Here is a 23,787-nt window from a genome sequence, read left to right on the forward strand (position 1 = left end):
TCGGTAACCCCATTTGAAGTCGACTAGTCTACACCGCTAAGAATCGTTGTCCTTCAAACTTCATCGACAATCCAACCTCACCCTTATCTTTCTTTTTTTTCCTGTCATACCACATAAGCCTACATCACCTCTCTTGTTTCCTTCCAAATCTCAATAGCCATCGTTGATCTTCTTTCTAGCCGGAAACCAACAACTCACCGGTGATCCTCACTTCCATAGTTTTTTAACGCCAAAAATTCAACTAATACACCGAAAAGGAGATGAGTGTTTCTTTCCCATCACGAATCCACAAAATTCATAAGGAGAAGATGACACTAAAGATGTATCTCTGCTATTCCCTTTACCATACCATTTAAAACAAGATTATCATTGATGGTTGGATTGGAAATACCCACGATTCCATTTATAATCTACTTGTTGGGTGGAATCGTTGCAATGGGAGCTCCATATAAAGTTTAGTTTGCTTCAGGAAATGTTGTTTGTTGACCGTTTGATCTAACTCCATTGACATTCAATGGTAAATTGCCAGGCTGTAATGCAATCTGGCAACTATTTCAACCCGAAGCTTGTTGGAATCTGATAGCACAAAAACCAAAAGTGTTTGGGGAGTTTATAAACTTAACGCCCGCAGATTCGGACTAGTCAATTAAGAGACAATAAGTGTCGAAAACGAATTTTTGATAGAAGATTATTTAGAATTAATAATCTTAACTAAGTTGTAGTGGTCGTGACAAGGTTTCTGAATATATAAAGAATGCCGAAATCCGAGTTATAATGAAGAAGTTATTATCTGTCGAAGTTTCGCGACAAAACCGGCACGACACAACGCGGCGTAAATAGTGAATTTACGATAGAGTTATATTTGACCTTAGTGATCTAAACAAAAGTCGTAGAATACATTAAACTGAGAGCGTGCATAAAAAGAACGTCTAAATCTGACTTCGTATGAGGAAGTTATGATTTTTCGAAGTTTCGGCTTAGCAGTGTACAGCCCGAAGTCTGAATACGAGATCGAGCGATATTTAGCTAAAACAATCTGTAACGACCCAATTCTCACGACCAAATATTTCATTTTTAAATCAATACTTTGGAAAACATTTGTGAATAAACATCATTTGATCCCATCATTTCATAAACATATTTTGTGTCTGGAAACCAAAACATAAAAACAACCATAATGTCAGAGTATAAATCCCAGAATAACTCATGGTGCGGAAAACAATGTGCGTGTATGATGTTCTGCTACCGCGCCAACTCCTTCCTCTTCGAAGAAGAGGTACCTGAAAACAAAACTGAAATCTGTAAGCACGAAGCTTAGTGAGTTCCCCCATAATACCACATACCATGCAACCATATAATGAACAGCTAGGAGATACGGGCCTCGCCCATACTCATGGAGATACGGGCCTCGCCCACACTCCGCTATCTGGGAGATACGGGCCTCGCCCACACTCTGCTATCTGAGAGATACGGGCCTCGCCCACACTCAGCTACTAAGCCACAACATACAAGTATCACACAGACAACGAGTATAAACAATTCCATCATACTAGCATATATCATAATCAAACTCAACTATTAGATACGGGCTTTGCCCACACTCCGATACTACATATCATCTATACGGGCCGGCCTTGGTGCCTTAGACCCGTTCCTACTGGAAGGAAACTCACCTCGAAAAGTAGCTACCGAAAGTCTGCTTGCTAGACGTCTGACTGTTGTACCGGTAATCCTATAACGACCCAATTTTCACATCCAAAAATTTCATTATAAAACATTACATAAAAGCATTAATAGTTAAAACATTGTTTGATTAAACCATTTCACATCGAAAACCAAATTGAAAACCACAACATTCGATCAATCGATTATCAGAGTATCAATCCCAGAATAAACTCGTAACTGCGGAAACAAGAGAGTGTGAGTGTGTGACATGCTGCTACCGCACCGGCTCCTTTCCCCTAGCTGAGGAGGTACCTGAAACCAAAACTGAAACCCGTAAGCACGAAGCTTAGTGAGTTCCCCCACTGTACCACATACCATATAATCTCATAACATACACATATTGTCAGACATATCTGGATGCTGGCCTCCCATTCGGTCCTCTCGACCGTATACTGCCTAGCATATCTGGGTGCTGGCCTCCCCTTCGGTCCTCTCGACCGGATACTGCCTAGCATATCTGGGTGCTGGCCTCCCCTTTGGTCCTCTCGACCGGATACTGGGGAACTATTTCTCCCCTCTACTACTACTACATAACATGTATCACAATATCAGAATCTATCTAACATGGCTGGGTATGACTACCCCTTCGGCCCTACCGACCGGATATCTCGGGGACTATCTCCCCCTACTGTCACTAGCACATAGCATCATATCATACTAGCACATAAACACAACACAGGTAGTAGTAATCCCTAGATGAATATCACATAGACAATCGTCTACATACAACTCCTATTGGTGGGCCGACATTGTGGCCGTAGACCCACCGCTACTGGAAGGTAACTCACCTCGAAGTAGCTGCTGATCTGATCGGGAACTGACTGTCTACTGCTGCTCCGGAAATCCTCCGGCTGCAATTCCCACAACATACTCAATCAAACACTACTAACTGTCCTTTGGGTAAAATGACCATTTTACCCCTGACCATGCCCTAAGTCAAAGACAGAGTCAACTTTCAGTTGACCCGACTCGCCGAGTTGGCTTTCCAACTCGCCGAGTCCCTACCCAAACGATTGACCTGAATCCTGTTTCTACTCGTCGAGTTAGGCGACGACTCGACGAGTTCTCCTTCTAAACTGATATTCAAGTCCTTCATCCTACTCGCCGAGTTGTATGAACAACTCGTCGAGTTCATCTTCATCCGAGGAACACTTATGCTGCGACTCGCCGAGTTATATGAACAACTCGCCAAGTCTGTTCTTGATCTAAGGAGATTGCCTTGAACTCACCGAGCCAGGGCATTGACTCGCCGAGTTCCTCCATAGATGAGTTCAGCTTCCGACTCACTGAGTCACACCCCGTGACTCACTGCTCACTCGACACTACGAAAAGGGGACAAACTCGGAGACTCGCGAACCGACTCGCCGAGTCAGATGAACGACTCGCCGAGTCGTTGCCATGCAACCACTAACTACACGGATTTGCTTGATTCCAGTCCATGCCATTCACAGATCTGGGTTCCTAGAGCATGAATCACACGTAAAGTTTCCAACTTTACGTGTAAATATTCACCCATAAGGGTTTTAGGGTTCAAAATGCACCCAAAAGGGTAGATCTAGGGTCTTCATGCAATGAGGGTCCATAAAGGCAACAGATCTGAGCTCCTGGAGCTCAATCATGCCTAGATCTAAGGGCCAATCAGCTTATTACGAAATAATTTGCACATACAAGCTTGGGGATTGGCTCAAGAATGACTTAAATGAAGTAATAAGCATAGAAACAGGGGGAAAACGGGTTATACCTCAAAGGAACTACTGAGAGAGCACAAAGATGCTTGGATTCCTTCCCTTCCTCTTGATCTACTTCCCTTTTGCCTCAAAACCTTCAAGAACACACAACAATTGCTTCAAACTCTCTATGAATAGCTTAGAACGAGGGTTGGAAGCTCTGGGGGTGAATGGGGGCTGGCTTGGGGCGGATATGTTGTTTAAATAGGGTGCAAACCCCTGAAACTTAGGGTTTCATCCAATAGCGGTGACTCGCCGAGTCACCAACTTAAACGTGTCCCGGGGTCCCGCCTCTACTCGATGAGTCGGACCTATGACTCGTCGGGTCCAAGGCTAAAAATGGAAAAATACACAAATAAGATTTACGTACCAGGAACCAGGTGCTACAAATCTCCCCCACTTATTTTAGACTTCGTCCTCGAAGTCTGCTGCTAGATCCTGAAACAGCCCGGGGTAATGCTCCATTATCTCGTCCACCGGCTCCCAAGTCCATCCGAACCTTTGCGGTGCTGCCATTGCACCTTCACTAGCTCCACCCTCTTGTTCCTCAAATCCTTCGACTTCCTGTCGAGGATTGCGACTGGGCGCACAATGTAATTCAGGCTGTCATCAACCTGAATATCCTCTAACGACACTACTGTTGAGTTGTCCACTAGGCACTTCTGCAGCTGAGAAACATGGAAAGTGCTGTGGATCTGGCTGAGCTCGGCTGGCAGATCCAGCCTATACGCCACCTTGCCCACCCGGGCTACAACCCTGAACGGCCCAATAGACCTCGGGCCCAACTTGCCCCGCTTCTTGAATCGAATGACGCCCTTCCAAGGCGACACCTTCAGGAGAACCATATCCCCAACCTGGAACTCCAAGTCGGATCGATGCTTGTCGGCGTAACTCTTCTGTCGACTCTGAGCAGTCTGAAGCCTGCTCCGAACCTGCTGGATCCTCTCGGTCGTCTTGAGCACCACCTCGGTGCTCCCCATGATTCTCTGACCAACTTCAACCCAGCATATCGGGGTCCTGCACCTCCGACCGTACAACATCTCGAATGGGGGACGGTCAATACTCGCGTGGTAGTTGTTGTTGTAGGAGAACTCTGCCAAGGGAAGATAGGTATCCCAGCTACCACCGAAGTCTAACACACACGCCCGCAACATATCCTCCAAGGTCTGGATGGTCCGCTCGCTCTGACCATCCGTCTGCGGGTGAAAGGCAGTGCTAAAATGCAAACGAGTGCCCAACTCGTCATGAAATCTCTTCCAAAATCTGGAAGTAAAACGCAAATCCCTGTCCGAGATAACCGATACTGGAACCCCGTGCCGCGCCACGATCTCCCTGATATAGATGTCGGCCAATTTCTCGGCCGATATGCTCTCCTGAATCGGGATAAAGTGAGCACTCTTGGTTAATCGATCCACGATGACCCAAATCGAATCCACTCCACGCGCGGTCCTGGGAAGCTTCGTGATAAAATCCATCGTAATATCTTCCCATTTCCACAGTGGAATATCCAACGGCTTCATCTTGCCATGCGGTCTCTGATGTTCGGCCTTGACCTTCCTGTAGGTCAAGCACCGCTCAACGTACCATGCCACATCCCGCTTCATGCACGACCACCAATAATCTAGACGAAGATCCCTATACATCTTCGTCGCCCCGGGATGAATAGAGAACCGGGACTTCTGCGCCTCCTCCATCAAAATCTAGCGCACGCCTCCGTGATACGGCACCCACACCCTACGGTGTAGTGTCAATAGTCCTCGGCTATCATAATCAAAGGAGGAAACCTGAATCACCACACGCTCGCTCTTCCGATGCTCCTCCTTGATAGCCTCCTGTTGAGCCTCCCGAATTCGCTCCAACAGGGGACTCACCACAGTCATCCTCATGCAAACGTCCCTGATCGGTGCCGTCTTGCGGCTAAGCGCATCGGCCACCACATTGGCCTTCCCCCGGGTGGTAGAGGATCTCGCAATCATAATCATTTACCATGTCCAACCACCGACGCTGCCTCTTATTCAGATTCGGCTGATCCATGAGGTACCTCAAACTCTTGTGGTCTGTGTAGATGGTACATCGAACCCCGTAGAGGTAATGCCGCCAAATCTTGAGGGCAAAAACCACCGCCCCCAACTCCAAATCATGCGTCGGGTAGTTCGCCTCGTGAGGCTTGAGCTGCCTCAAAGCATAGGCAATGACATGCCCCCTCTGCATCAGTACCGCACCCATCCCTGAAATGGACGCGTAGCAGTATACCACAAAATCCTCTACGCCCTCTGGCAAGGCTAAGATCGGCGCCTCGCACAGTCTCTGTCTTAATGTCTCAAATGCAGCCTGATGCTCGGGTCCCCATCGAAAGACCACGACTTTCTTCGTCAGCCGCGTCAGGGGTATGGCTATCTTGGAGAAATCCTGAATAAATCTCCGATAGTAGCCTGCTAATCCCAGGAAACTCCGAATCTCAGATGGAGACTTCGGAACCTCCCATCTCATCACGACCTCGACCTTGGCCGGATCGACCAGAATCCCGTTCTGGTTGACAAGGTGTCCGAGAAATTGCACCTCGCGCAACCAAAACTCACACTTGGAGAACTTGGCATACAAGCTCTCCCTCCTCAGGGTCTCCAACACCTCTCTCAGATGCTCCTCATTCTCCTCCTGAGTCTTGGAATAAACCAAGATGTCATCGATAAAGACTATCACAGACCGATCCAACATCGGTCTGCATACGCGGTTCATGAGGTCCATGAACGCGGCAGGAGCATTGGTGAGCCCAAACGGCATCACCACAAACTCATAGTGGCCATAGCGCTTCCGAAACGCGGTCTTCTGTGTATCCTCCTCCCTGACCCTCATCTGATGATAACCCGAACGCAAATCAATCTTGGAGAACAAAGATGCTCCCTGAAGCTGGTCAAAGAGGTCGTCAATCCTCGGGAGTGGGTAACGGTTCTTCACCGTTACCTTGTTCAGATCCCGGTAATCTATACACATCCGATGCGACCCGTCCTTCTTCTTCACGAAGAAAATCGGGGCTCCCCAGGGTGAACTACTCGGTCGAATGAATCCCTTGTCTAACAGCTCCTGCAGCTGTGTAGACAACTCCTGCATCTCAGGAGGAGCCAACCGATACGGTGCCTTGGCTATCGGAGCCGAACCAGGAACGAGGTCAATCCTAAACTCAACCTGTCGCTCCGGAGGTATCCCAGGAAGCTCCTCTGGAAAAACATCTGCGAATTCTCACACCACCGGAACCTCACTCACTGTCGCCTTACCCGCCTCCTGGGTATCCATCACGTACGCGACATATCCTGCGCATCCCTGCTGAAGGTAGCGTCTCGCCCTTGCTGCTGAACATACTGTGGGTCCACACTGCGGCCTCTCACCATGAATCACTAACTCTCCCCCGCTTGGGGTCCTGACCCGCACTAGCTGCTGCGTGCAATCTATCACCACCCCATTAGGGTTCAACCAATCCATGCCTATAATCACCTTGTTCCCACGCAACAGAATGGGAACTAAGTCTACCAAGTAGCGCTCCTCAAACGAACACAATACGCAATCTCGAAACACCATCGATGCTCGCACCGATCGATCATCAGCAATCTCTACCTCTAAAGGGCAATCTAACTCGCCCGAAGTCTCATGAAACTTCTTGCTAAGCGCAAGGGAAACAAATGATCGGGATGCACCCGAGTCGAACAACACCTGAACTGGGATGCCGTTCACATGGAACGATCCTAATGCATACATATACATACGGAGCACATATCAATATCATAACATCATAAAAATAAAATAGAGGGAAAGAATCATACCCGTCACTACATCGGGTGCGGCGCGTGCCTCCTCGGTAGTCAACTGAAACGCTCGGCTTCTCACCACCGGAGCCTCTGCCTTGCCCTGCCGGCCATCCGTGATCCGCAGGGTCGCTGGAGCTGGCGCCTTCACTGGCGCTGAAACTGTCAACTGGGGGCAATTGGCCTTCTTGTGGCCCCTCTGGTTGCAGTGGAAACACAGCAACTCAGACGTCTGAATAACTGTTGTCGGAGCAGTGCAATCCCTGCTAAAGTGCCCAGACTTGCCGTACTTGTAGCAGCCCGATGATCCCAACCTGCACGCCCCCTCGTGCATCTTGCCGCATTTCCTGCAGCGTCCCCGTCCCTGTTGGCCTTTCGGCCCCGCATCTGATCCCTTGGGCTTCTTCCCTGAAGCCCCTCTTGACTGACCCTCTTCTGCCTTCCGTTTCCGGATGTGCTCCAAATCTATCTCCCTCTCCCTCACCCTGGCAATCATGGAGTCCAAGGTGGGGCAAGCTGAAAAACTAACGTGCTCCCGGATATCAGCCCGGAGCATGTCGTGATAGCGGGTCCTCCTCATATCCTTGTCACCAGCATACTGGGGCATCAACAAAGCCCTCTCCCGGAACTTGGTGGTGATCTCCGCCACAGTCTCTGTCATCTGTCTCATGTCCAGAAACTCCCTGGCCAGCTGCTGAAGCTCGACAGTCGGCGCAAACTCTGCCCTGAACCTAGCCACAAAGTCCGACCAGGTCATAGCCTCAATAGCTGAGGCTCCCAACGAGTCACCCACTGACTCCCACCAATCCCGGTCTCGGTTCCGTAAACACCCTGCTGCATACCTCACCTTCGACCCCTCGGGGCAGAAGCTAGTCAACTGTGCAGACTCGATGTCTGCAATCCATCGCCTGGCAGCAATGGGGTCTTTCACCCCATGGAAATCCGGCGCACCACTGCCCCTGAAGTCCTTAAAGGACAGTGTGCGAGATCCCGACTGGCTAGATGCCATATCACTCTTGAATGCCCGAAGGCGATCCTCCATCAACTCGATGACCCCTTCCTTGATCGACCCGAAGATAACGGGAGTCGACTCAAGGATACCCCTGGTGATCTCTGACGCGATGAACTCGCGTAGTCCCTCATCTACCTGCTCGGAACCTGATCCCGAACCTGACCCGTCTCCTGAACCGCCATCTACCGGCCTCGATCGAAGTACCACCATTCTACAATACATCACAACAATCATTAGTGATACTGATACTTCCTGAGGGATCACAACTACTTACAAGTTCCCTGGTCTTATCTTGGCCTTCATTGGTTCGGGTACGGATCCTCTGCTTTCAGTAGTACGGGTCCATACTACCTTCCACATCTATCCGTACCTTCTTCAAGGACTACCTCGACTCCACCAGATCCCTTTCACTATGGCTGGTCACTACTATACTCATCCTAGGCTCGCCCTAGGGAAATCTCCAACTCTACTCGATCCAGTCCTCAGCTGCTGCAGACCTCCTTGTAATGCCAATTAGCCATTACCCGAGTACCATCACACGTGACGAGGCTCAGATAATCCTTCGAGTACCCGACTCGTCCCTACAACGGTTGGACTCAAACAAGAGTTGCGCAGTAGGATCAAATCTGGTACTCTAAGATTATTCAACCCTGATCACATGTGACGTGACGTATTCGCCTAATGGCTAATTCCCATTATTCAGAGTCCCACATAGCACGAAGCATGCAGCATTCAGACAAGGGAAAAACCTCAAGCAACTCCGCTCTCATAGAGAGAAACTGAACTAGCACACAGTGCTAAACGCATACTATCAGGCATAACCTAAACAGGCTACCCTACCGCTGTCTACTCGATACTAGCATGCAATTCTCATACAACTAAAACACATAAAGCAGGCACATAAGGCATCACTCCTAGATCCTTAGTCCTATTCTAGCATGCTGTTCTACAAAAGTTGATAAACATAACATAAACTTGTATGGGTACTTTGGGGAATACTTACTTGAGCTCGGCCGGTCGCGCACATCACACACTTCGTTCTTTCTCGAAACTCTTTTCTCAATTTTTTTGAAAACATTTTCTTTCAGAAAATCCTTTAATCCCTCGATTTGAGTTCAGACACCCCCGAAGGTGTGTCCGAATCCCTCAAACCAGGGCTCTGATACCAACTTGTAATGACCCAATTTTCACGTCCAACAATTTCATTATAAAACATTACATAAAAGCATTAATAGTTAAAACATTGTTTGATTAAACCATTTCACATCGAAAACCAAATTGAAAACCACAACATTCGATCAATCGATTATCAGAGTATCAATCCCAGAATAAACTCGTAACTGCAGAAACAAGAGAGTGTGAGTGTGTGACATGCTGCTACCGCGCCGGCTCCTTTCCCCTAGCTGAGGAGGTACCTGAAACCAAAACTGAAACCCGTAAGCACGAAGCTTAGTGAGTTCCCCCACTGTACTACATACCATATAATCTCATAACATACACATATTGTCAGGCATATCTGGGTGCCCGACCTACCCCTTCGGCCCTCTCGACCGGATATTGCCTAGCATATCTGGATGCTGGCCTCCCCTTCGGTCCTCTCGACCGTATACTGCCTAGCATATCTGGGTGCTGGCCTCCCCTTCGGTCCTCTCGACCGGATACTGCCTAGCATATCTGGGTGCTGGCCTCCCCTTCGGTCCTCTCGACCGGATACTGGGGAACTATTTCTCCCCTCTACTACTACTACATAACATGTATCACAATATCAGAATCTATCTAACATGGCTGGGTATGACTACCCCTTCGGCCCTACCGACCGGATATCTCGGGGACTATCTCCCCCTACTGTCACTAGCACATAGCATCATATCATACTAGCACATAAACACAACACAGGTAGTAGTAATCCCTAGATGAATATCACATAGACAATCGTCTACATACAACTCCTATTGGTGGGCCGACATTGTGGCCGTAGACCCACCGCTACTGGAAGGTAACTCACCTCGAAGTAGCTGCTGATCTGATCGGGAACTGACTGTCTACTGCTGCTCCGGAAATCCTCCGGCTGCAATTCCCACAACATACTCAATCAAACACTACTAACTGTCCTTTGGGTAAAATGACCATTTTACCCCTGACCATGCCCTAAGTCAAAGACAGAGTCAACTTTCAGTTGACCCGACTCGCCGAGTTGGCTTTCCAACTCGCCGAGTCCCTACCCAAACGATTGACCTGAATCCTGTTTCTACTCGTCGAGTTAGGCGACGACTCGACGAGTTCTCCTTCTAAACTGATATTCAAATAAGATTTACGTACCAGGAACCAGGTGCTACAAATCCTCCGGCTAATAAATCCATAAACATAGATTAGATACTCTTAAATACCCTTAGGTCAAATGACTGACCCACCTCTGGTCCAAGGTCAACTCCCTGGTCAAAGTCAACTTCCAGTTGACTGGACTCACAGAGTCATGGCACAGACTCGCTGAGTCCCTCTCCTACTATCCCAGTTCTACTCATCAAGTCCCTTTTCCCACTCACTGAGTCACCCATAACTCACTACTTGGGAAGATTGGACCGACTCGCGATCCGACTCGCCGAGTCCGAGAACAACTCGCCGAGTCCCACGAGCAAATCTCCTAGTCGATTCCAAATCCTCACCAGAGCATCCATCTTGAGGATTTGGGTTTCTGGGACAAGTGCTACACGTTAAATTGCTAATTCCGTGTGCAGCTACGAAGGGTTGGACCTTCCACACTTAAACCCTTCTTAACTTAGTAACAACTCATATGACTCGCCGAGTTTGAAGAATCAACTCGTCGAGTTCCAGGTAATCTTCATAGGACTCGCCGAGTTGTTCATCCAACTCGTCGAGTCTAAGACCATCTTCATAGAACTCGCCGAGTCCACTTTGGAACTCGCCGAGTACCTTCAGCCCTCCTCCCATACAGACCAAATTTGAGACATGCAACGGTTCCAAACCATAGATCTAGGCTCCTAGGGCATGCTTATTACGTAAAGTTGCAAACTTTACATGCATGCATGGCCGTATGAGCTCAAAAAGGCAATTCCAAGCTCTTTATGAGGTCATACACTCAATAGGGACCTTAATCACTTCAACCACAAAGACTTTATACTTCTAAGACGTCCATAAGGTACAGGTTTGAAGTCCTTTCAGAACGTAGAGCATAAACACATGAAGTTTGAGGTTTTAGGGCTTGAAAACCACTAATTAGGGACAAAAAGGGGATCTAATGAACTAGTGATCAAGATGGGAATATTTCTACCTGAATGGAAGCTTCCCACAGTGTAGATATCGGATCTACTTCCCCTTCTTGCACTCTTCAACCTCCTCCTTCTTCCACTAAGCTCCAAATCTCGCCGAGTCCGGGAACCGACTCGCCGAGTCCACAACTTAGACCCCGCGTCTTATCCCGCTTCTACTCCGCGAGTTGGTCCTTCAACTCGCCGAGTCCAAGGCAAAAAATGCAATATTTAAAGAGTTAATTACAAAGAATACGTACCAAAAACCAGGTGCTACACAATCTAAACGAGAATTTAAGATCTCGTCGATAGTAGTCCAACGGTGAAAAGACAGACGAAAATTGACGTCAGACGAAGGAGTTATGATTTTCTAACGGAGTTTTCCTGTCCCGGCCTACTAAAAATAATATAATATAAATAAATTCAAAATTAGCCGACAAATTCTAAATGAAAGTTGTAGATCTTGTTTTTACCTACACGTCGATATAAAGAACGTCGGAAACGGAGTTCGTTTGCGAAAATTATGAATTTATGAAGTTTGGGGCGCGAAACCCAAAACTGTTAGAGACCACGACGTGAAAACAGTGTTCACGATGTGAACTGGCTTCTGATGCCTTCTGGAACCCGACAGAGCAAGTGGATGATGACGCATGCAATGAGGTTTATGCCTACGACGTGGGAGCACTGTTCACGGCATGAAAATCGAGAAAACAACCCTATAAATAGATTTGAAGGGGCAGTCGTTTGTGGTTGCCAAATCTCTTATCTCCCACCCGTATTACATCTATTTACGTGCAAAGAAATACCCCCGAAGCCCCGATATCATCCTGAGACCCAAAGTGAGTCCCGACGCTCCGAAGATCCCGAGAAGAAAAGAGTTTTCTAGCCGAAACTCTGCTCACGGGAAGTCCGGTGTGTGTAGATATCTCAGTTTCACCGAAGAAATACTACTTTACAAGTCGTAGTGCTATCCGAGCATCGTCTAATCAATTGAGTGTGTGGTTACTATCTTCTAACACATAAATATGAAATATTTGCTATGGAATACGTGTTATGTGTTTATATATTGTTTGTTTATTTAATGTGGAAGTGAAATGAATGTTTTATATAAGTTCTAAATGAGTTAACATGTACTTGTATTTAAAATCTACAAATATGTTGGGTAGAACATGAGTAGATGGAATAATAGGTGTGTAATGAAAGATGGTATGAGTGAACCTTGGTGACTATGGAGTTAGCGTCTGTTAAGTAAACCTTGGTGACTATGGAGTTAGCGCCTGTTAAAGTGAACTTTGATGACTATGGAGTTAACGTCTGTTAAAGTGAACCTTGGTGACTATGGAGTTAGCGCCTGTTAAAGTGAACCTTGGTGACTATGAAGTTAGCGCCTGTTAAAGTGAACCTTGGTGACTATGGAGTTAGCGCCTGTTAAAGTGAACCTTGGTGACTATGGAGTTAGCGCATGTTAAGTGAACCTTAGTGACCATGGAGTTACAGCCTGTTAAGTGAACCTTAGTGACTATGGAGTTAGCGTCTGATATCTATGGATTTAGTACCTGATAGATAAAATTTGACAGTAATGGACTTTGTGTCAATTCGTTAGGTCGATCCTTAGGAACGAATGAAGGAAGGATAGTCGATTCTTATGGTAAAAACCTTAAGAAATAAAGAAGATAATGGAGATAGGTAATTGAGTTGATTGTTTGATGATTGAATAAAATAAATATATTATTATGGGTTGAAACCTTATATGCTTACCAGACTCCTAAGTCTGACCCACTCAATTTTTTTTACATTACAGGTAATGACACAAGAGTATAAGTTTGTGGATTTGACGAGAAATTTTGGATTATAGATCGGTAATTATAAATAACTATTGTAAGGTCTATTTTATATTGTTTATGATCGTCTGTATCAGAACATGACATCCTGAGATTTTATTATTTAATAAAAATACATTTCTTTAAATAAATGATTTGATAAATTTTTATCATATTTTGTTTTGGAAACAAATTTCGCAACTCTTTTAATCAAATGATTACTCTGATTTTATAAACAAAACATAAACAAATCGGTCTTTTCTGACCTTAAAAATTAGGATGCCACAATAAATTAAAAAACAAATTGTTAGTCGTTGGAAAAGTTAATGAATATTAGTGTTGTTTATCTTCTCAGCCATCACCGTTGGCTTCTTGTACCCTAGCGTTTGTTCAGGTTTTTTGAAAGATAACATTGCTCACACCCATTACATGTTTGTTAAAATGCTTCTTCCAATTTAGTTGGCATGGCGAAGAAATAAAGTGGTAAAGTGGAGGGCTGTGGTTTCATTTGTTTTTTCATTCTTAATGACCCACTCCAAACCTTCCTGTTAATTTCTTAGTAGGTCATCAAAAATGAAATAAAAAAAAAGAAAAAAGAAATGAAGACCGCCGTTCTTCACCATGCCAACAAAATTGGAAGAACAAATGCTTATAGGTGTGAGAAATTAGTGGTATACATTTTAACAAACACTAATAGGTGTGAGAAATTAGTTGTATACAAGTCAATTCCACTAATCCATCATTTTTTGTTTTCGGTTCCACTCCGATTTAGACTTGTTTTGGTTCCACTCCGATTTAGACTTGTTTTGGTTCCGAACAAATTCTTAGATAGCATATTTTCTGATAGAACCAAACCAAAACCGATTGATGATATGTGATTAGCTTTTTGGTTTCCGGACCAATTTATATCAATACTACTAATCGCTTAAACTAGGAAGGTGATAGAAAACAGCTTCAACTAATTGTCCAAAAGTATATTCCTTCATAAAATGAAGGCTCTCTTGCATACCTATCTCATCTTTTGTTATTCAATATTATGTTCAACTTGTATCTACAACTTTTACCTTCGGAGTGAAAACTATGATAAAAGTATATATTATTCCATATGAAATAGTACTGCATTAACTATCTCAAATCTTGTTCTTCAATATTATGTTCAACTTTTACCTTCGTCAAAACTATGGTGAAAATATATATTGTTTCATATGAAACAGTACTGCCTTAAGACTAGCTCGATATTCATGAATTTCACAAAAGCGCCAAGCTATCTAAGAGGGTGTTCCGGGATTATTTTTAAACTGAATTTTAACTCATATTTTTTTTAAAGGTTAAAAAATGTCAAAAGATGTTTAGGAAAAAGTTATTTTCGAACGATGCTTTTAATCCCAAGATTCCAACGTCATGAGTTCAAATTGATATACAGTTCTACAAAAATGCAAAATCTTTTAACAAATTACATTTCATTTTTAAAGAATAAAAAATCCCTTAGCTTCTAAGAAAAGACCTAAATTCCAGTATTCCAACAAAAGTGCAGTAAGAACATCAAGTAGAATTTTAGAAGAAAAAAAAAACAGCTAAATATGTTGCCGACTGATCGTTTAGTTTTAGATATAAATAGAATATCAATCTTAAAAAGCTCTGATGGATTTCTTAAATATATGGATACTTAAAAGTAAAAAATATAGCTTCGTTTACTGAACCTTATCCATCATATAAGAATTCAAGAGGTTCACCCAATAACGATGCCCAGCTCTATTTCCCTGATGTTTACGGGAGATCGATTCACATTAATATTTGGCAATAGATCCCTGCTTTTATACATCAGGTTAATTTTAGAAAAAAAAAAAAGCAATGATAACTACTCGTATTTGACAAAAATCGATTTCTTTTTCATCGAACAAGTTTACATGAATCTAAGCAGTAAATATGTAAATCAAGAGGTAATTTGGAAAATATAGAATATAGAAAATTAGCAAATGTAGGTTTAATCCAGGCCCCCAAATCAGAGAAAATCAGAGGGAGCAGACATGACGACCTAAAAGTTACTTGATCTCCGTGCACATTACCATGCTACCTTCATCACATATATCCAGAGCATCGGCTTATTTGTACACGGATCCGTCGAGTTTTTCGAATCTCATCGACGTCAAAATTCAAGAAGCAAATATCAAAGAATCGAAATTTTAAAAGAAATAAAGGAAAACAACTAGCAGATCAGTAAAGAATCGTTCGAAAAATCAAATCTTTAAGAATGATGAAAAGTAAATATGAATTCGCAAGAGAAAATCAGAGAAGACGGAAAGCTTCATCATGTCGATGCGTATATATATAAGCACGATTATAAGATGGGTTAGGGTTTTATCAGGTAGGGTTAATCCAAAAATAGCAAAACATGACGGTCGATATAACGTAATATCTTTTATCAAAATTACGTGTTTGGTCCTTCTGGTTTGATAAACATTAAAATATGATGATTTTGTATAGCTATTAAATTAAATAGTACCAAAGTGCAATGGATATATTGTTTCTTATAGAAGCTAACTGTGCAACCTAACACTTAAAGTGCTTATTAGAAGTATAAAACTGCAAATAAGCTAATAAATTAAAATTAAATAATTTATACAATGGTGATTATTAACAATACAAAACTAAGCTAATATAATTAAAAAAAAAAAGCTTATTCAAAAGTCTTTATTTAGCAATATCAATCATAATAAACTAATAAGCTAATATAAAATAGCTAACTCATAAATGTTTATTACCATTACCAAAATAACCACAATCAACCAAAATATTCAAATTATCTTACTAATAGTATCATACTGAATATGCTAATAAGCGGTTTAAGTAAACAAATCTTAAACACCTCCGAACATAGTTTAATGGTCATTTGATAGTTACTAAGTTTAATGGTCGTTTGATAGTTACTGTTAGAAACTGACTGTGTTAGAGGCTTAGAGTTTGGATAGTGTCAAAAACATAAATGGATACCAAACACTTAGACTGAGGATCGAGTCCAAAACTGAAGAGTAAAATTCAGTCTGAATTTTTTTTCCAAACAAAATCAGAAGATAAGTGGTAGACTAGATGAGAAGTTACGATCAAGTCAAGAGGTTTTGAAGCAAATCAAAAACATTGATAGGAAAAGGTGGGCCGAGTCCTAGCTTTGGACCTAATCAGAATCTCTATCACACGACTCCTTACTTACATTTTCGTGTTCCAATGGAACACTTTTAACATGGAAAATAATCTTTTAAAGTGCCTCTTTCATCTTGAAGGAAAATAATGCACCCAAAAAATTCCATGAAATTTTCTTTCATGAACATTTATCATCTTAGAACAATAGAGATGCCAAAAATAGACAGACAGACGGGTTAAATAATATGTTCGCATCATCATAATATATCATTTTTCAAATCTGTATCAAAACATTCAGGCTGGCATTTCAAAGCTTTTCTTGATTTTTTTATATAATTATCTTTTTATTATGATTATAAACAATAATCTTAACATAACCTACCTGTAAAGTGTTGTTTATATTCAACTTAACGGGGACACATGAATTAATCTAGTAAGTTCTGATGTTTTTTTTATCAAACACACAAGCGGCAACAGAATAAAGAGAAGCAAAAAAATGAAAACTTCTGTTTGGTAACCTCTGGATGAAACCGTTCATATGTCACATCTGAACAAATCAAAAGCCTTGTAACTGCTTCTGAATAGTTAAGCAACATTACCTTCTCTTAACCATTAAGGGATTGGAACCATTCTGTTCAACATTCATCACGATTTAACATTTGGACATGTTGCGAAAGGATTCTTTTTCAGTTATGACAATTAAGAATAGAGAAAACAAATTGAATAGTAACAAAAGATGTAGTTTAGGAGCTTAGCAAATACAGCTCCATTCATCACAATTTTTTTAAAAAAAAAAAAAGCTTATTAATCCCCAATATAAATTTATGTTTGTTTATTTAATGGAAAGAGGCATTGATCTCTCTCTTTCTCATTTTCAAGAAAGATGACACCATTGTAGAATGTGTTTAGAACCTATGGTGCATTTTCTCTCTTTCCTGGTAACTCTGAACATACCTGCAAACCCACATAGGATAGTCAATACCAATATCCAGGACATGAAAAATCTTAAGAAAAAATAAGAGTTTTTTTTTTCTTTTTTTTCTTTCTTTTAATCCCTTCTTGATGATAGTTCAGATATGTTATCATCAAGAAAGTTACTAACTAAACGATATAAAAAAACATCTAAATTGCCTGTGATGCGTATATCTTTTGACAACTTTTGATCAAATCATACAAAAATTCTCTCTTTTGAATCCAAATACACACAATTAACTTGTTTAATATAAACTTCGTGCTAACTTATATGCAAGTTGCATTTTCTATCGCCTGTGCACAAATTTATGACATTAACCCTTTTCTCATATTGCAAATGAGCACCACGGATAGATTTAAGCATGTAGATTGCTAAGTTGAAACTATTTCTAGTCAATTCCAAGGAAAAGGGTACAATTCAAAATGCATCACATATGAAATATACAAATCCATAGCTATATGATATAATAAACTCATCACAAATCCATCGAAAGTCATCACGGACTATAATAAACTGAAAGTACAGAAGCAGGAGAAAACGTTCAAGCTAAAGCAAATTAGAGATTTAGGTTATTCAAATGTATAGAACCAAACATATGAACATAAATCGGTTAGAAATGAAGAAGCTGGTATTGTTATTGAGACTTACGTGTAAACGCCGACGACAGGACCGACGAGGAGGATGGTATTGAGCCAGTTATCGGTGACCTTGTGTGTAACCTTACCGGTGAAGTCCTTCCAGAGACCAGGCATCACCTTCTGCTGGAACGGTGACAAACCGTACACAACCGACTTGATCTTCACCGGAATCTTCCCCATCTTAAAATTGCTCCGATCTGATGAGATCAGAACTAGTGTCTTCAAAAATCAGGGTTTGAAATTGAAAATGGTCAAGGAACAAGAGAGATCGAAACCAAATTTTGCTTTTGAAAGGAAACCCCAAAATTGATTTCGTTTCAAAGAAAATTAGGAATCTTAATCGAATAATGATTTTATTGTTGGGCCAGTGATCCATTAGGCTTCACGGCCTCTAAAGCAGGCCATGTTTGGTAAATTAGAATCTTGTTTAACTAGGATGCATGATATGATTTTTATTGAATCTTATAAAAGTCTAGTATGATTCGGTAGATTCAAAATGTTTTATACCATATGTTAGAAACCTTTGATTCAGTCCTGAAGATTTTGATATATCTCTTACTTAGTCGTATCTCTTACTTAGTCGTGGTTATGTATGTCTCAATCAGATTTTGACTCAATCACGACTAATAAACAGTCTTTTCACTTATAAGCTACTTTACAAACTAGGATAATCAATTTTTATTGTTTTACTAAAACATCAAATTACAATAAACTAACTTATAAGAGAATTTTTTTTCAAACATAATCTTATTGCCTGAATGTCCAATAAAATGGAAGTCATGGAACTCGTCTATTTTGTTAGATAAATACAAGAAAAATTATAAATTACATTACATCACGCTATAAATATTGATGTTTAAAATAATGAGCCAAAATTTTAAAAATAGTAAAATAAGTAAATTTTAAATCGTTTAATCATAACAAGAGTGAAAGCTAACACTAAATTAAGAAATTAAAAGATTCGATTGATCAATCATTCTCATATACACAACATTTTACCTAGCAGATTGGTCCACACGACATTTGTAACACATGAGAAAGCATGATATAACATGAGAATTGAGCACTTTGTTTGGCATGCATCTCCAACAATAAGTTATGTCAATGAGGTTTTTTGTCTCACAAACAATGGGAAAAAGGTGGGGATAGACTTCGATCTCTCGTCTCTATAGACACAACCTTATATAAAAGCTAAAAACTATTTATTAGACACTATATACACATCACACAAAACAAATATGTAGCTTATGATACATAACACAAGCAACAACAAAAAAAAAACAGCCAACAATGGTTCAAAAGACCGAACAACACCAAGCAAACATAACTACACTAAAAATAAAACAAAAGAAAAAGAAAATGCGAACAAACTTTGTACATACTACATAGATCCTTTGTTTTTTTTTCCAGCAAAGATTGTAGAAGTTGACCACTCGATAATAGGCATACATCAACCGGTTGTACCCTATGCATGAGAAAAAGGACTACATAGTCCCTTTCCTAGCGGTTGTGGCACGCTTCATTGTGCCACACCTGCGTGTAGATTTACTACTACTGGGCTTAGAGGTGTCTTCTCCAAAGAGGGACTTCAGTGTAGCCAGTTCTCGTAACTGTTGTCTTTTGTATAGATCCTTAGAATAAGTCTTGCAATCGAAACAAGTAAAATATGGTTAGCAGGTTGACACTGACACTGATACCGATATTGAAAAGTGAAAACATACCACAGGTTTGAGCAATTCTTGGATGATTTCCTGTGCTTGTTTGAGTGTTAAATCAACAACATTTTCAGGTGATTCTGCCTCGATCAGTATATGAAGTGGTTCATTAAGGTGTCCATGGTCGGGTCTTCCCCTCAAACGCTCCTCCTTAACGGTTACGGTTGAACGTTATCAAAATAGATAAAATGGGCATTCAGTTTTTATGGTATTCTAAAAGGGTTACATTGCAATGAATAAGAATATTCCTCATTGATTTGTTTGTTATATCATCATACTTTCACTTCTTTCCTATTACAACATTGTAATTCAAAAAATCTACTCATGTATAACAATGTTATCTAAAACAAAGCAATTTTTACTGCTATAATTAGATAACTTTTTCAAAGTATTATGTATATATATATATATATATATATATATATATATATATATATATATAATGGAAGGTACAGTTGTCAGATAAAAAAGAAATGAAACTAGAATGTTATAATCAAAAAATAAAAGAAATTAACAATGCTATTTCTTGCATTTATCCATTTCTCAAACACATACTTCAACAAAAAGATTTATCAATCAAGTAGTTAGCAATCCTCTCACGAGGGAGAGAATAATTTAAAGGAAAAAGGTTTAACGAAGAATGTATGTTAGGCAATTTGATTAAAACTAGAAACAAATTATGCAAGTAGTAATAATGTTAAGGTTTTTAAGTTTTTTATGCTTTGAATTTGATATCAGAGGAGTTATACCTTGTTAGGGTCTTTCATGGAACCCCTTCCTCTGATGAAGAGACGACATCCTGTGAGAGCTTCTATTCGCTTCAAGGAATTGCCTCTAGGACCAAGGAGCCTTCCCACAAAGTTGAACTGATATCCATGAGATTAATAAACATTTTCCATCTTATTTTAATATGTAAGTAAATCAATTTTTATTACTTACACCAGGAAATCTATCAACAGGCACATCCAGGCGTACCAACTTCTTTGTAAGTAAGGAACTTTGGCCATGACCAATTGGAGGTCCTTGTAGTGTTGTCTAGATAAATCATATTTAAAAATATATTAAATAAATAAAGCTAAACCAAACTTGTAAAAAGTATATATCTATGTTGTGGTGTTTAAAGTGAAGCATGAAAGTGAATGTTGATATAAACTTAAAATGAGATAAAAGAAATGGTCTTTCAAATTTCTAAATTCCTCTTTTTTCTTCTATTAAAGTAACACTTTTTAACTTAAATTATAAAATGGATTAACACACATCATATGTAAAAGGAAACCCCAAAATTTAACAAGTTCAAAAGTAAGATTTTTATTGGTGACATCTTGATGCATGTTGTAGTTCTAACTGAAAAATATAACAAGATTCTAAGTATTTATTAAAGAAAGGCAGTCCTAAATCAAAGATTAGATTTTTAAGGACTAATATACCCTTGAATGCTCAAATGTTAATTGTCAACTTAAGACTACGAAAGAGAAGAGTTGGTAGATATTATCATATTATATTTTTGCTATGTATAAGAAAAATAGAAAGAATACCATATTAGAACAAATATATTCACCTGATGTTGAAGAGGATAATTTATATCCCAATGACTTAAATTATGATTCAAACGATTAGGGCTTCCAAACTGTAGTCTTTCAAAGTCATTATAACCATGGTTGGATATCATCTCAGAAATCTTCAGTATCTCTGTTGATGAAATAAAGTAATAATGTTATTCATAGTTAACAAATTTTCGTTTAAAAAAATAGTGAAATGTATGATTACAATTGTAGGCTAAATTTTAGTTCCTTTTACCAAAGGGATGACTATTTAAGCCATGAGTAGTTCAATCTACCAAAACAGATCAACATCAAAAATGCTAGCATTAAATGCTACCTTGAATGAGTATATAAACAACAAACAAATTAACTTTTGTATCTTTTTTTCCTCCCATCAACCCATGCACGGGTAAAGTGTATGAATGAATAATGATGTTTGTGTGTGGATAGAGTGTTGTATACATGATGCATGTTTCTTTTTTCTAGAGTAAATAAGCTGCCTCAATTAGATTAAATGACTATTTTACCCTTACATTCCACAAAAACAAATTTCACAATATTCAACAATTTTAATGTGAGGGAACTTGAGAGGAAAAAAGAAGGAACACAAATCGGTAAAATGTTAGTTTCATAACCCTTTAAGCCAGGTTTTTTTTAGCTTAACCCATATCTAGATTAAGTGAAAAAAAGAAACAACCATGTATAGCTCTTCAGATTAAGTGCTTAACTTATCAAGCCCAATAAGTCAAAAAATAAAAAATAAAAAATAAAAAATAGAAATAGAACTATTTATAATAGATTTACCAATAATCATCATAACAATGAAACAACTAAATAGCCTAAAAGATAATAAGAACAAAAATAAAGATAGAAATACTATCAATTATCATGCGTTCGACGTTGGACCTTGGGGGTATTTTAGTGCTTCTGAATAACTATTTAACTTAAATGATTCTTAAAGTCGATATTCCATCTATAGATGTACTTTAAATAGAATGTAACAACTTTCATAAAGTCCTATGTTGTCTTATACACGTCATTTTACCACCACCGTCCACCGCTAATAGTTTGTTGTCATTACTGTAATGGTTATATCCACGTCATCTTAGCATGAAAAAAACCATTGACATTGTATTTTCCTCATTAAATATACACATCATCTAACTATGGTCCACTAGAGGCATAAAATCAATACACATTTAGCCACAACTAGCTTATTTTTCGAGTTTTTTAAATTGACATGTTTGACAAGCCAAAAAATATTTTTAAAAGCCACTTAGACTAACTTTTTAATAGCCTTTTTAAAAATTCCAAATATACCCTTAATTAATTATAGAAAAAAATTATTTTAAATATCCTTTTATATATTCCTCTAGCATATCAAATAGTTTTTTTTACCAAAAGTTTTTTTTTTGTAAGCTAGTTTTTTAGCTATTAACTACCAACTAGCTTTTCTGCCAAACATAACCTTAGAAGATTATTTGAAACATGTGTCAAATAGGTCTATAAGATCCAATAATCCTCACTTAAAGTGAAGGTTTTTTTTCTATAAGATCGAGATAAATAACAAAAAAATTCATACAAGGAAATAAAACGTCTCAAATTGAAGAATTAGATCTGAACCTTGATTCAACAATTTATTGCAAATAGGAATGTCTTGTACATAGAAAGCCACCTTCTCCTTCTCTTCTAACAACCTTTCCAGATATGAGCTGCAAGGTATATTATAACACCCCAAACATATATAAAATTCAAAAAGTGACGTTCATTAGAAGTTTGAAGTGGGTATTAAACAAAAGGCTTTTAAGAAAATAAAATCTTGAAGTGAAAGAAAGATTATACCTCCCACCATCTATATTAGCCCAAATGTGTGTAGAAGAATGGGCACTAGCAGGCGAGGATTTGAAGTTCTGACCATATAAGTTTGACATGGCTAACTTGTTTGCCAGAAGAGAAGAGAGGAGGAGGAAAAAATAGAAAATTAAATGATGAAATTGGAAAAGAGTTGGAAATTTATGTGGGTTATTTATGGGGAGGGTTTAAATAGTGGGGTACATTTACACTATTAGTCGTTCAACTTTTTGAGTATTTCACAGATGTCCTATGAACTTTGATTGTTAAAGGTAACATCCTCAATTTGCTATAGAATTTCAGTTTGCTATTTCTATTACTTTTGCAATGCATGACTGTGGAAGATCCTAAGACCTATTTAAGTGCAATGATGATTGATGAATATAACAATATTACAGTGTCAATCTATCAGAATCATAGATCATGTATGCCAAGTATTTCTTGAGGAAGTGTTATGAGATTTAAAAAACGAATTGTTATCCAAGGCCTTAGATTTTGGTATAGATAAGGAAACATTGTATCAACTCCCTATATATGATTACGTAATTAATACAAACAAAAATTAGGAAATGAAAAAAAGGACA

General features: G+C 40.0%; 2 protein-coding genes and 2 non-coding genes across 4 annotated transcripts; all 4 read right to left on the minus strand.

Annotated features, from left to right (window-relative positions):
- Window positions 1-15,024: 15,024 nt before the first annotated feature.
- Window positions 15,025-15,165, minus strand: LOC111878796 (small nucleolar RNA snoR74). The gene has a single exon (XR_002845935.1). It is a non-coding gene; the product is annotated as a small nucleolar RNA snoR74 (small nucleolar RNA).
- A 156-nt stretch (window positions 15,166-15,321) lies between these two features.
- LOC111878793 (small nucleolar RNA snoR100) lies at window positions 15,322-15,429 on the minus strand. Its single transcript, XR_002845932.1, has one exon. It is a non-coding gene; the product is annotated as a small nucleolar RNA snoR100 (small nucleolar RNA).
- A 1,722-nt stretch (window positions 15,430-17,151) lies between these two features.
- On the minus strand, window positions 17,152-18,418 carry LOC111878760 (cytochrome b-c1 complex subunit 8-2, mitochondrial). The gene is made up of 2 exons (XM_023875263.3): window positions 18,107-18,418; window positions 17,152-17,439 (listed from the first exon to the last, which is right to left on the minus strand). The coding sequence occupies exons 1-2, from the start codon at window positions 18,274-18,276 to the stop codon at window positions 17,391-17,393; spliced, it is 219 nt and encodes a 72-aa protein (XP_023731031.1). The 5' UTR covers window positions 18,277-18,418; the 3' UTR covers window positions 17,152-17,390.
- A 1,162-nt stretch (window positions 18,419-19,580) lies between these two features.
- Window positions 19,581-23,283, minus strand: LOC111878724 (KH domain-containing protein SPIN1). Its single transcript, XM_023875226.1, has 7 exons — window positions 23,195-23,283; window positions 22,976-23,064; window positions 21,370-21,500; window positions 20,751-20,846; window positions 20,561-20,677; window positions 19,818-19,961; window positions 19,581-19,739 (listed from the first exon to the last, which is right to left on the minus strand). Exons 1-7 carry the CDS (start codon window positions 23,281-23,283, stop codon window positions 19,581-19,583), a joined length of 825 nt encoding a protein of 274 aa, XP_023730994.1.
- Window positions 23,284-23,787: the final 504 nt, after the last annotated feature.

The sequence above is a fragment of the Lactuca sativa genome, chromosome 5 (genome assembly GCF_002870075.4).
Source record: "Lactuca sativa cultivar Salinas chromosome 5, Lsat_Salinas_v11, whole genome shotgun sequence".
Classification (NCBI taxonomy): Eukaryota; Viridiplantae; Streptophyta; class Magnoliopsida; order Asterales; family Asteraceae; genus Lactuca; species Lactuca sativa.

What these genes read in the sequence shown, in the direction of transcription:
- LOC111878760 (XM_023875263.3), bottom strand. Translation starts at nt 18,276, where the DNA reads ATGGGGAAGATTCCGGTGAAGATCAAGTCGGTTGTGTACGGTTTGTCA. An exon ending in CCTGTCGTCGGCGTTTACAC is followed by an intron (nt 17,440 to 18,106) that starts GTAAGTCTCAAT and finishes GTGGGTTTGCAG; the next exon opens with GTATGTTCAGAGTTACCAGG.
- LOC111878724 (XM_023875226.1), bottom strand. Translation starts at nt 23,283, where the DNA reads ATGTCAAACTTATATGGTCAGAACTTCAAATCCTCGCCTGCTAGTGCC. An exon ending in CAATAAATTGTTGAATCAAG is followed by an intron (nt 21,501 to 22,975) that starts GTTCAGATCTAA and finishes TTTCATCAACAG; the next exon opens with AGATACTGAAGATTTCTGAG. An exon ending in AAGAATTGCTCAAACCTGTG is followed by an intron (nt 19,740 to 19,817) that starts GTATGTTTTCAC and finishes TTCGATTGCAAG; the next exon opens with ACTTATTCTAAGGATCTATA.